This window comes from Oncorhynchus kisutch, linkage group LG13 (genome assembly GCF_002021735.2).
Source record: "Oncorhynchus kisutch isolate 150728-3 linkage group LG13, Okis_V2, whole genome shotgun sequence".
In the NCBI taxonomy this organism is placed as follows: domain Eukaryota; kingdom Metazoa; phylum Chordata; class Actinopteri; order Salmoniformes; family Salmonidae; genus Oncorhynchus; species Oncorhynchus kisutch.
The window spans coordinates 71,576,646-71,589,085 of record NC_034186.2 but is presented as its reverse complement, the minus strand read 5'-3'; the positions used below and the strand labels follow the sequence as shown (position 1 = coordinate 71,589,085).

The 12,440-nt window shown below is 42.4% G+C and overlaps 1 protein-coding gene across 2 annotated transcripts in view; it reads left to right on the top strand.

Moving 5' to 3' along the window:
• LOC109878885 (hemicentin-1) overlaps positions 1-12,103 on the top strand; it is a 63,825-nt gene extending 51,722 nt beyond the window's left edge. Inside the window, exons 25-39 of one of the 2 annotated variants that reach the window (XM_031787147.1) lie at positions 82-357; positions 1,560-1,811; positions 1,969-2,244; positions 2,642-2,893; positions 3,051-3,326; positions 4,529-4,780; positions 4,938-5,213; positions 5,611-5,862; positions 6,020-6,295; positions 6,693-6,944; positions 7,102-7,377; positions 7,775-8,026; positions 8,184-8,459; positions 8,869-9,120; positions 11,330-12,103. In XM_031787147.1, coding sequence (XP_031643007.1) covers positions 82-357; positions 1,560-1,811; positions 1,969-2,244; positions 2,642-2,893; positions 3,051-3,326; positions 4,529-4,780; positions 4,938-5,213; positions 5,611-5,862; positions 6,020-6,295; positions 6,693-6,944; positions 7,102-7,377; positions 7,775-8,026; positions 8,184-8,459; positions 8,869-9,120; positions 11,330-11,409 — 3,776 coding nt within the window. In that variant the 3' untranslated portion in view covers positions 11,410-12,103. The remainder of the gene's footprint in view (positions 1-81; positions 358-1,559; positions 1,812-1,968; positions 2,245-2,641; positions 2,894-3,050; positions 3,327-4,528; positions 4,781-4,937; positions 5,214-5,610; positions 5,863-6,019; positions 6,296-6,692; positions 6,945-7,101; positions 7,378-7,774; positions 8,027-8,183; positions 8,460-8,868; positions 9,121-11,329) is intronic. The other variant, XM_031787148.1, reaches the window with a different exon arrangement.
• Positions 12,104-12,440: the final 337 nt, after the last annotated feature.

Here is a 12,440-nt window from a genome sequence, read left to right as displayed (position 1 = left end):
ATACGTGCTGTTGAACCTACAGTAGAATAAGATGGAAGTTGAGATAAAAGTGCTGAAAAAACCTTTGATCTGCTTCCACAGCACCTGTGACCATGACAATGGTGAAAGTCATTGGAGCCCAGCCAATACTGAACGAGAGATTCTCTCTGACCTGTGGCACCGCTGGAACGGTTTACTCCATTCAGTGGATGAGGAACGGCTGGCCTCTGTATGCTAGCAACAGAACAGACTTCTCTATGAACAACAATACACTGACATTCAACTCTGTCCAGCATTCTGACAAAGGAGACTATCAGTGTTCTGCCTCCAACCCCTTCAGCAACATGACCAGCCCATACTACAAACTGATCGTCAACTGTGAGTAGACATTGTAGTGGAAAATCGGTTCAAATATGACAACCAAGAACTTTGAATTCAATGATAGACTTTTAATACACCCGCATCATAAGCCGGAGAGCCCCGCGGGACCCACACCCTCCAGAGCTCTCGCTCTCCTTTTTCTCTCCATGCATACATCATCAGTTCATCCCCCAATGCAAATACAGTTACATTCCAATCCATGCATCCTGCTTGTTCAGCCCAGTAACGCCCACATCTGCTTTCCATTAGATCCTAATGGTGACCAGCCCCTTGCTTTGACCCTTCACTCAGCTTACTGCGTTCTCCTGTTTGTGTGTTATCTAGGGTCAGCAGACTATGTGTCTCTTCTGTTTTTAGCATGCTCAGCTATACTAAAAATACTATACATTCCTCTATGCTATAGGCTTGCTTTATCTCTGTAATTAACTATATGTGTCCCTTTTGGTGTCTTTCATCTCCTTTAGCTTTAGAGTGCCTAGCTGTTCTGGTCGCCTTCTCTTCATATGTTTGTATAAGATTAAACAGACTTGTGTCTCCCCTGTGATGTAACTGATATCTGTAATTCATCTGGGGTCATTTGGCTGACCCCCTCCTTCGTATATCACTCTGACCTTTGTATGTCCAGTCATTTCTAGGCGTCTATGTGTCTGCATTCCTTTAGTGTTCCCGGCTGTTCCATACTCCCATGGTCTTTCTCGGCTTTCTGTCCTATACAATAGACAATGCATTTTACCAGAACAGGAAATTAACCCATACATGTATCTTTTCTTGTATTACTAAAATCATGTATATGATTTTCTCCCACAACATTAACAAGTTCAACTTTGACCCCATGGTCTTTGATGGAGTCTTTGAGAACTTCCTTTATTAACATTTTAGTAAAGTCAACGTGATGGTTTGGATCCCACCTCTTATACTATCTGACATTCGTTGATGACATTTGACCTTCTGGCCAATGTCTGATGTTTGGTTTAATTTAAATGTGTCAAACTCATTCCACAGAAGGCTGAGTGTCTTCGGGTTTTTTGATCCTCCCTTGAACTTGCTTGATGTATAAATGTATTTTATTAGTAAGGAATTCCCCAAATCTGGTTGTCTAGGTTTTATTAGAATGGAAAAATCCAAAACCAGCAGACACTTGGAACTCCATGGAAGGAGTTTGACACACTTGGTCTAACTGATTGTCTTTTGAATCATAGATGGACCGGAGATGCCAATAATAACAGGACCAGCATTAGGAGAAACAGGACACAGCGTGACCTTCAACTGCTCAGCTTCCTCTCAGCCTCTCAGCCAGTTCAGCTGGTTCTTCAATGGCTCCCAGGTGGCAACTGGCTCAAAGTATGATACAGGCCCACTGACCTTAGCCAGTCATGGGGAGTACACCTGTGTGGCCTTCAACAACATCACTGTCAGAAACAGCACTGTTTCCAAGATGCTCATTGTCATTGGTGAGTCAGTAATTGCTACTTAAAATCAAGGGGGGAAAATGTCTTTACTTTGTGTTTGTTAGGTATTAGAGTCAACATACGTGCTGTTGAACCTACAGTAGAATAAGATGGAAGTTGAGATAAAAGTGCTGAAAAAACCTTTGATCTGCTTCCACAGCACCTGTGACCATGACAATGGTGAAAGTCATTGGAGCCCAGCCAATACTGAACGAGAGATTCTCTCTGACCTGTGGCACCGCTGGAACGGTTTACTCCATTCAGTGGATGAGGAACGGCTGGCCTCTGTATGCTAGCAACAGAACAGACTTCTCTATGAACAACAATACACTGACATTCAACTCTGTCCAGCATTCTGACAAAGGAGACTATCAGTGTTCTGCCTCCAACCCCTTCAGCAACATGACCAGCCCATACTACAAACTGATCGTCAACTGTGAGTAGGCATTAACAAGTTCAACTTTGACCCCATTGCCTTTGGTGGAATCTTTGAGAACTTCATTTATTAATATTGTAGTAAAGCCAACGTGATGGTTTGTATCCCACCTCTCATCTGACATATGTTGATGACGTTTGACCTTTTGGTAAATTACAGATGTTGGTTTTTAATTCAAATGTGTCAAACTCATTCCACAGAAGGCTGAGTGTCTTCGGGTTTTTTGATCCTCCCTTGAACTTGCTTGATGTATAAATGTATTTTATTAGTAAGGAATTCCCCAAATCTGGTTGTCTAGGTTTTATTAGAATGGAAAAATCCAAAACCAGCAGACACTTGGAACTCCATGGAAGGAGTTTGACACACTTGGTCTAACTGATTGTCTTTTGAATCATAGATGGACCGGAGATGCCAATAATAACAGGACCAGCATTAGGAGAAACAGGACACAGCGTGACCTTCAACTGCTCAGCTTCCTCTCAGCCTCTCAGCCAGTTCAGCTGGTTCTTCAATGGCTCCCAGGTGGCAACTGGCTCAAAGTATGATACAGGCCCACTGACCTTAGCCAGTCATGGGGAGTACACCTGTGTGGCCTTCAACAACATCACTGTCAGAAACAGCACTGTTTCCAAGATGCTCATTGTCATTGGTGAGTCAGTAATTGCTACTTAAAATCAAGGGGGGAAAATGTCTTTACTTTGTGTTTGTTAGGTATTAGAGTCAACATACGTGCTGTTGAACCTACAGTAGAATAAGATGGAAGTTGAGATAAAAGTGCTGAAAAAACCTTTGATCTGCTTCCACAGCACCTGTGACCATGACAATGGTGAAAGTCATTGGAGCCCAGCCAATACTGAACGAGAGATTCTCTCTGACCTGTGGCACCGCTGGAACGGTTTACTCCATTCAGTGGATGAGGAACGGCTGGCCTCTGTATGCTAGCAACAGAACAGACTTCTCTATGAACAACAATACACTGACATTCAACTCTGTCCAGCATTCTGACAAAGGAGACTATCAGTGTTCTGCCTCCAACCCCTTCAGCAACATGACCAGCCCATACTACAAACTGATCGTCAACTGTGAGTAGACATTGTAGTGGAAAATCGGTTCAAATATGACAACCAAGAACTTTGAATTCAATGATAGACTTTTAATACACCCGCATCATAAGCCGGAGAGCCCCGCGGGACCCACACCCTCCAGAGCTCTCGCTCTCCTTTTTCTCTCCATGCATACATCATCAGTTCATCCCCCAATGCAAATACAGTTACATTCCAATCCATGCATCCTGCTTGTTCAGCCCAGTAACGCCCACATCTGCTTTCCATTAGATCCTAATGGTGACCAGCCCCTTGCTTTGACCCTTCACTCAGCTTACTGCGTTCTCCTGTTTGTGTGTTATCTAGGGTCAGCAGACTATGTGTCTCTTCTGTTTTTAGCATGCTCAGCTATACTAAAAATACTATACATTCCTCTATGCTATAGGCTTGCTTTATCTCTGTAATTAACTATATGTGTCCCTTTTGGTGTCTTTCATCTCCTTTAGCTTTAGAGTGCCTAGCTGTTCTGGTCGCCTTCTCTTCATATGTTTGTATAAGATTAAACAGACTTGTGTCTCCCCTGTGATGTAACTGATATCTGTAATTCATCTGGGGTCATTTGGCTGACCCCCTCCTTCGTATATCACTCTGACCTTTGTATGTCCAGTCATTTCTAGGCGTCTATGTGTCTGCATTCCTTTAGTGTTCCCGGCTGTTCCATACTCCCATGGTCTTTCTCGGCTTTCTGTCCTATACAATAGACAATGCATTTTACCAGAACAGGAAATTAACCCATACATGTATCTTTTCTTGTATTACTAAAATCATGTATATGATTTTCTCCCACAACATTAACAAGTTCAACTTTGACCCCATGGTCTTTGATGGAGTCTTTGAGAACTTCCTTTATTAACATTTTAGTAAAGTCAACGTGATGGTTTGGATCCCACCTCTTATACTATCTGACATTCGTTGATGACATTTGACCTTCTGGCCAATGTCTGATGTTTGGTTTAATTTAAATGTGTCAAACTCATTCCACAGAAGGCTGAGTGTCTTCGGGTTTTTTGATCCTCCCTTGAACTTGCTTGATGTATAAATGTATTTTATTAGTAAGGAATTCCCCAAATCTGGTTGTCTAGGTTTTATTAGAATGGAAAAATCCAAAACCAGCAGACACTTGGAACTCCATGGAAGGAGTTTGACACACTTGGTCTAACTGATTGTCTTTTGAATCATAGATGGACCGGAGATGCCAATAATAACAGGACCAGCATTAGGAGAAACAGGACACAGCGTGACCTTCAACTGCTCAGCTTCCTCTCAGCCTCTCAGCCAGTTCAGCTGGTTCTTCAATGGCTCCCAGGTGGCAACTGGCTCAAAGTATGATACAGGCCCACTGACCTTAGCCAGTCATGGGGAGTACACCTGTGTGGCCTTCAACAACATCACTGTCAGAAACAGCACTGTTTCCAAGATGCTCATTGTCATTGGTGAGTCAGTAATTGCTACTTAAAATCAAGGGGGGAAAATGTCTTTACTTTGTGTTTGTTAGGTATTAGAGTCAACATACGTGCTGTTGAACCTACAGTAGAATAAGATGGAAGTTGAGATAAAAGTGCTGAAAAAACCTTTGATCTGCTTCCACAGCACCTGTGACCATGACAATGGTGAAAGTCATTGGAGCCCAGCCAATACTGAACGAGAGATTCTCTCTGACCTGTGGCACCGCTGGAACGGTTTACTCCATTCAGTGGATGAGGAACGGCTGGCCTCTGTATGCTAGCAACAGAACAGACTTCTCTATGAACAACAATACACTGACATTCAACTCTGTCCAGCATTCTGACAAAGGAGACTATCAGTGTTCTGCCTCCAACCCCTTCAGCAACATGACCAGCCCATACTACAAACTGATCGTCAACTGTGAGTAGGCATTAACAAGTTCAACTTTGACCCCATTGCCTTTGGTGGAATCTTTGAGAACTTCATTTATTAATATTGTAGTAAAGCCAACGTGATGGTTTGTATCCCACCTCTCATCTGACATATGTTGATGACGTTTGACCTTTTGGTAAATTACAGATGTTGGTTTTTAATTCAAATGTGTCGAACTCATTCCACAGAAGGCTGAGTGTCTTCGGGTTTTTTGATCCTCCCTTGAACTTGCTTGATGTATAAATGTATTTTATTAGTAAGGAATTCCCCAAATCTGGTTGTCTAGGTTTTATTAGAATGGAAAAATCCAAAACCAGCAGACACTTGGAACTCCATGGAAGGAGTTTGACACACTTGGTCTAACTGATTGTCTTTTGAATCATAGATGGACCGGAGATGCCAATAATAACAGGACCAGCATTAGGAGAAACAGGACACAGCGTGACCTTCAACTGCTCAGCTTCCTCTCAGCCTCTCAGCCAGTTCAGCTGGTTCTTCAATGGCTCCCAGGTGGCAACTGGCTCAAAGTATGATACAGGCCCACTGACCTTAGCCAGTCATGGGGAGTACACCTGTGTGGCCTTCAACAACATCACTGTCAGAAACAGCACTGTTTCCAAGATGCTCATTGTCATTGGTGAGTCAGTAATTGCTACTTAAAATCAAGGGGGGAAAATGTCTTTACTTTGTGTTTGTTAGGTATTAGAGTCAACATACGTGCTGTTGAACCTACAGTAGAATAAGATGGAAGTTGAGATAAAAGTGCTGAAAAAACCTTTGATCTGCTTCCACAGCACCTGTGACCATGACAATGGTGAAAGTCATTGGAGCCCAGCCAATACTGAACGAGAGATTCTCTCTGACCTGTGGCACCGCTGGAACGGTTTACTCCATTCAGTGGATGAGGAACGGCTGGCCTCTGTATGCTAGCAACAGAACAGACTTCTCTATGAACAACAATACACTGACATTCAACTCTGTCCAGCATTCTGACAAAGGAGACTATCAGTGTTCTGCCTCCAACCCCTTCAGCAACATGACCAGCCCATACTACAAACTGATCGTCAACTGTGAGTAGGCATTAACAAGTTCAACTTTGACCCCATTGCCTTTGGTGGAATCTTTGAGAACTTCATTTATTAATATTGTAGTAAAGCCAACGTGATGGTTTGTATCCCACCTCTCATCTGACATATGTTGATGACGTTTGACCTTTTGGTAAATTACAGATGTTGGTTTTTAATTCAAATGTGTCAAACTCATTCCACAGAAGGCTGAGTGTCTTCGGGTTTTTTGATCCTCCCTTGAACTTGCTTGATGTATAAATGTATTTTATTAGTAAGGAATTCCCCAAATCTGGTTGTCTAGGTTTTATTAGAATGGAAAAATCCAAAACCAGCAGACACTTGGAACTCCATGGAAGGAGTTTGACACACTTGGTCTAACTGATTGTCTTTTGAATCATAGATGGACCGGAGATGCCAATAATAACAGGACCAGCATTAGGAGAAACAGGACACAGCGTGACCTTCAACTGCTCAGCTTCCTCTCAGCCTCTCAGCCAGTTCAGCTGGTTCTTCAATGGCTCCCAGGTGGCAACTGGCTCAAAGTATGATACAGGCCCACTGACCTTAGCCAGTCATGGGGAGTACACCTGTGTGGCCTTCAACAACATCACTGTCAGAAACAGCACTGTTTCCAAGATGCTCATTGTCATTGGTGAGTCAGTAATTGCTACTTAAAATCAAGGGGGGAAAATGTCTTTACTTTGTGTTTGTTAGGTATTAGAGTCAACATACGTGCTGTTGAACCTACAGTAGAATAAGATGGAAGTTGAGATAAAAGTGCTGAAAAAACCTTTGATCTGCTTCCACAGCACCTGTGACCATGACAATGGTGAAAGTCATTGGAGCCCAGCCAATACTGAACGAGAGATTCTCTCTGACCTGTGGCACCGCTGGAACGGTTTACTCCATTCAGTGGATGAGGAACGGCTGGCCTCTGTATGCTAGCAACAGAACAGACTTCTCTATGAACAACAATACACTGACATTCAACTCTGTCCAGCATTCTGACAAAGGAGACTATCAGTGTTCTGCCTCCAACCCCTTCAGCAACATGACCAGCCCATACTACAAACTGATCGTCAACTGTGAGTAGGCATTAACAAGTTCAACTTTGACCCCATTGCCTTTGGTGGAATCTTTGAGAACTTCATTTATTAATATTGTAGTAAAGCCAACGTGATGGTTTGTATCCCACCTCTCATCTGACATATGTTGATGACGTTTGACCTTTTGGTAAATTACAGATGTTGGTTTTTAATTCAAATGTGTCAAACTCATTCCACAGAAGGCTGAGTGTCTTCGGGTTTTTTGATCCTCCCTTGAACTTGCTTGATGTATAAATGTATTTTATTAGTAAGGAATTCCCCAAATCTGGTTGTCTAGGTTTTATTAGAATGGAAAAATCCAAAACCAGCAGACACTTGGAACTCCATGGAAGGAGTTTGACACACTTGGTCTAACTGATTGTCTTTTGAATCATAGATGGACCGGAGATGCCAATAATAACAGGACCAGCATTAGGAGAAACAGGACACAGCGTGACCTTCAACTGCTCAGCTTCCTCTCAGCCTCTCAGCCAGTTCAGCTGGTTCTTCAATGGCTCCCAGGTGGCAACTGGCTCAAAGTATGATACAGGCCCACTGACCTTAGCCAGTCATGGGGAGTACACCTGTGTGGCCTTCAACAACATCACTGTCAGAAACAGCACTGTTTCCAAGATGCTCATTGTCATTGGTGAGTCAGTAATTGCTACTTAAAATCAAGGGGGGAAAATGTCTTTACTTTGTGTTTGTTAGGTATTAGAGTCAACATACGTGCTGTTGAACCTACAGTAGAATAAGATGGAAGTTGAGATAAAAGTGCTGAAAAACCCTTTGATCTGCTTCCACAGCACCTGTGACCATGACAATGGTGAAAGTCATTGGAGCCCAGCCAATACTGAACGAGAGATTCTCTCTGACCTGTGGCACCGCTGGAACGGTTTACTCCATTCAGTGGATGAGGAACGGCTGGCCTCTGTATGCTGACAACAGAACAGACTTCTCTATGAACAACAATACACTGACATTCAACTCTGTCCAGCATTCTGACAAAGGAGACTATCAGTGTTCTGCCTCCAACCCCTTCAGCAACATGACCAGCCCATACTACAAACTGATCGTCAACTGTGAGTAGACATTAACAAGTTCAACTTTGACCCCATTGCCTTTGGTGGAATCTTTGAGAACTTCATTTATTCATATTGTAGTAAAGCCAACGTGATGGTTTGGATCCCAACTCTTTTACGATCTGACATTCGTTGATGACATTTGACCTTCTGGCCAATGTCTGATGTTTGGTTTAATTCAAATGTGTCAAACTCATTCCACAGAAGGCTGAGTGTCAGCTGGATTTTTCGATCCTCCCTTGAACTTGATTGATGTAATAACGTACTTTATTAGTAAGGAAATCCCCAAACATGGCTGTCTAGGTCTTATTAGAATGGAAAAATCAAAAATCAAAAACCAGCAGACACTTGGAACTCCATGGAAGGAGTTTGACACCCCTGGTCTAACTGATTGTCTTTTGAATCATAGATGGACCGGAGATGCCAATAATAACAGGACCAGCATTAGGAGAAACAGGACACAGCGTGACCTTCAACTGCTCAGCCTCCTCTCAGCCTCTCAGCCAGTTCAGCTGGTTCTTCAATGGCTTCCAGGTGGCAACTGCCTCAGAGTATGATACTGGCCCACTGACTTTAGCCAGTCATGGGGAGTACACCTGTGTGGCCTTCAACAACATTACTGGCATAAACAGCACTGCTTCAAAGATGCTCACTGTCGTTGGTAAATCAAACTACAGATTCTTTGCTTTGTTGTATTCATTTACTTTCTGATAAGAAGACCAATATCTCAATATACTCTGAGTGTACCAAATATTAGGAACACCTTCCTAACATTGACTTTCCCTCATAACATCCTCAATTCGTCGGTGCTTGGTGTCTACAAGGTGTCGAAAGCATTCCATAGGAATGCCGGCCCATGTTGCACACCAGAGAAAAGTATTGTGTGTAGAGGTGCCGACTAACTGCGAATAAACTGTAAGCTATAAAAAGAAATAGTCGCACACTCTATTTATATATGTGTAACAGTATAACTTTTGACCGTCCCCTCGCCCATACCCGGGCGCGAACCAGGGACCCTCTGCACACATTAACAACAGTCACCCACGAAGCATCGTTACCCATCGCTCCACAAAAGCCACGGCCCTTGCAGAGCAAGGGGAACTACTACTTCAAGGTCTCAGAGCAAGTGATGTCACCGATTGAAACGCTATTTAGCGCGCACCACCGCTAACTAAGCTAGCCGTTTCACATCCGTTACACTCAACCCCTTTTGACCTCCTCCTTTTCCGCAACAACCAGTGATCCGGGTCAACAGCATCAATGTAACAGTATAACTTTAGACCGTCCCCTCTCCCATACCTGGGCTCGTACCAGGGACCCTTAGCACACATTAACAACAGTCACCCACGAAGCATCGTTACCCATCGCTCCACAAAAGCCGCGGCCCTTGCAGAGCAAGGGGAACCACCACTTCAAGGTCTCAGAGCAAGTGACGTCACGATTGAAACGCTATTTAGCGTGCACCACCGCTAACTATGCTAGCCATTTCACATCCGTTACATATATATATATATATATATATATATATATATATATATATATATATATATATATATATATATATATATATATATATATATATATATATACAGTGCCTTGCGAAAGTATTCGGCCCCCTTCAACTTTGCGACCTTTTGCCACATTTCAGGCTTCAAACATAAAGATATAAAACTGTATTTTTTTGTGAAGAAACAACAACAAGTGGGACACAATCATGAAGTGGAACGACATTTATTGGATATTTCAAACTTTTTTGACAAATCAAAAACTGAAAAATTGGGCGTGCAAAATTATTCAGCCCCTTTAAGTTAATACTTTGTAGCGCCACCTTTTGCTGCGATTACAGCTGTAAGTCGCTTGGGGTGTGTCTCTATCAGTTTTGCACATCGAGTTCAAGGGGGCCGAATACTTTCGCAAGGCACTGTATTTGACGTCCCTTTTCAGGATCGTGTCTTTCAATGATAACTTGTAAAAATCCAAATATCTTCACAGATCTTCATTGTAAAGCGTTTTAACACTATTTCCCATGCTTGTTCAATGAACCATGAACAATTAATGAACATGCACCTGTGAAACTGTCGTTAAGACACTAACAGCTAACAGACGGTAGGCAATTAAGGTCACATTTATGAAAACTTAGGACACTAAAGGGGCCTTTCTACTGACTCTGAAAAACACCAAAGAAAGATGCCCAGGGTCCCTGCTCACCTGCACTAACATGCCTTAGGCATGCTGCAAGGAGGCATTAGGACTGCAGATGTGGCCAGGGCCATAAATTGCGATGTCCGTACTGTGAGACACCTATGACAGAGCTACAGGGAGACAGGACGGACAGCTGATCGTCCTTGCAGTGGTAGACCACGTGTAACAACACCTGCACAGGATCGGTACATTTGAGCATCACACCTGGAGGACAGGTACAGGATGGCAACAACAACTGCCCGAGTTACACCAGGAACGCACAATCCCTCCATCAGTAGGCGTCTCCTTGAAAAATGCAGGGATTTACACCTGTGTGGCCAATAACTCTCTAACTAACATCTCAATGTCCAAGACCATTAGTCTGGATGTCACTGGTAAGTGGGTGGGGTGTTGTAGTAAGACCTAGGTGGGATATAATGAGTAATTAAATGTCACCAAGTTGTTTTTATTATGTTGAATTTAATTTGGTTCTAGTTTGCGTAGGTGTTTATGCAAGGATCATTTTCAAGCATTATGGAAATGCAATACAGACATTTTCTGAACTGGGAGGTACAGGCAGGAATCAAGAAAATGTATACACTGTATATATATTTTTGAATGTCCTCACTCACTTATTCTATTTGTTCTCCCCTGCCTCCCCTCGTTTCCTATTCTTCTTTCTCTCTCAGGCCACTCGCCTGCCCCTCCATTCCAGTCCAGAGTTGGTCTGATGCTGACGGCCCTGTTAGCCCTCTCTCTCTGCCTCTGATCAACCACTGAGACCCCCAGAGTATGCACACTGCATGTCTGTCTGCTGGCTGGGAGCCAATCACTCCCTTCCCTCTACCCTCACTGACTCCCCTTGCTGATCTGAAAAAGGGCTGGATAGAAATAAGTAGTATTGTCAATACTGTAATTGCCTCATCTCACCACCATAGGGCTGAGGTCAGATGAGAGGGGCCTATCCCCTTAGAATAGAACCCACCTCTACAATGTGTTTTTATGTCAATCATCTCTACAAACATATTTTCTTTTTTAAAACTAAAGTCTTGAAAACTGGTCTTCAACAAGGTAATTGAAGGCGCAAAGATTCGCTGCTCAGTTGTGCTGCCTATTTCTGATTGTAATTAAATGTTCTTAGATATTCACTGCCCTTGTGACTGTGACTGTTGCCCTGGAGTCCATTCACTGAGTCCCTTTCTGTGTTGTTCTGTGTTTGATCATGTATGTAAACTCTGTTATTTAAGTACACATTTAGGTTTAATTAACTTGTAAATACCTTAAAGGTAAAACATTTAAATTGATAGTACAGTTAACTGGTGTTTATGTAAAATATGACTTGTTTTTGCATAAGCTTGTAAATTCTCGGAGGAGAAGCAGGCTTGTGCTGTTGTCTTATGTTTATATTTCCTCTTCATTAATTATTGTCTTAAATAAAGTGTTGTCTTTTCACACCTGTCCTACTGAATGGTGCAATCTTGGGTGATTTCTTTATCGGCAAAATCGCTGTAAAGAAATTTGGATTTAATGAAGTAGCAACAGAGGGACTTGGAGTGACACAATACAATAAAATTTGAAATCTAATGATAAAATGCTAAAATAATAAATTGGAAATCACTCCACATACACATTAAAAAAAAAGTATTACAAAAGAGTATAATTATATAATACATTTTTATTTTCAAAAAAAGTAATGGTTCTTGAGCAAGCAATATGAGATTACAAAACATAGTTACAATGTTTATAAAGTAGTTATTAAAGGTCACAAAGTAAACTGCTGTATTAGTTTGAGTGCCATTC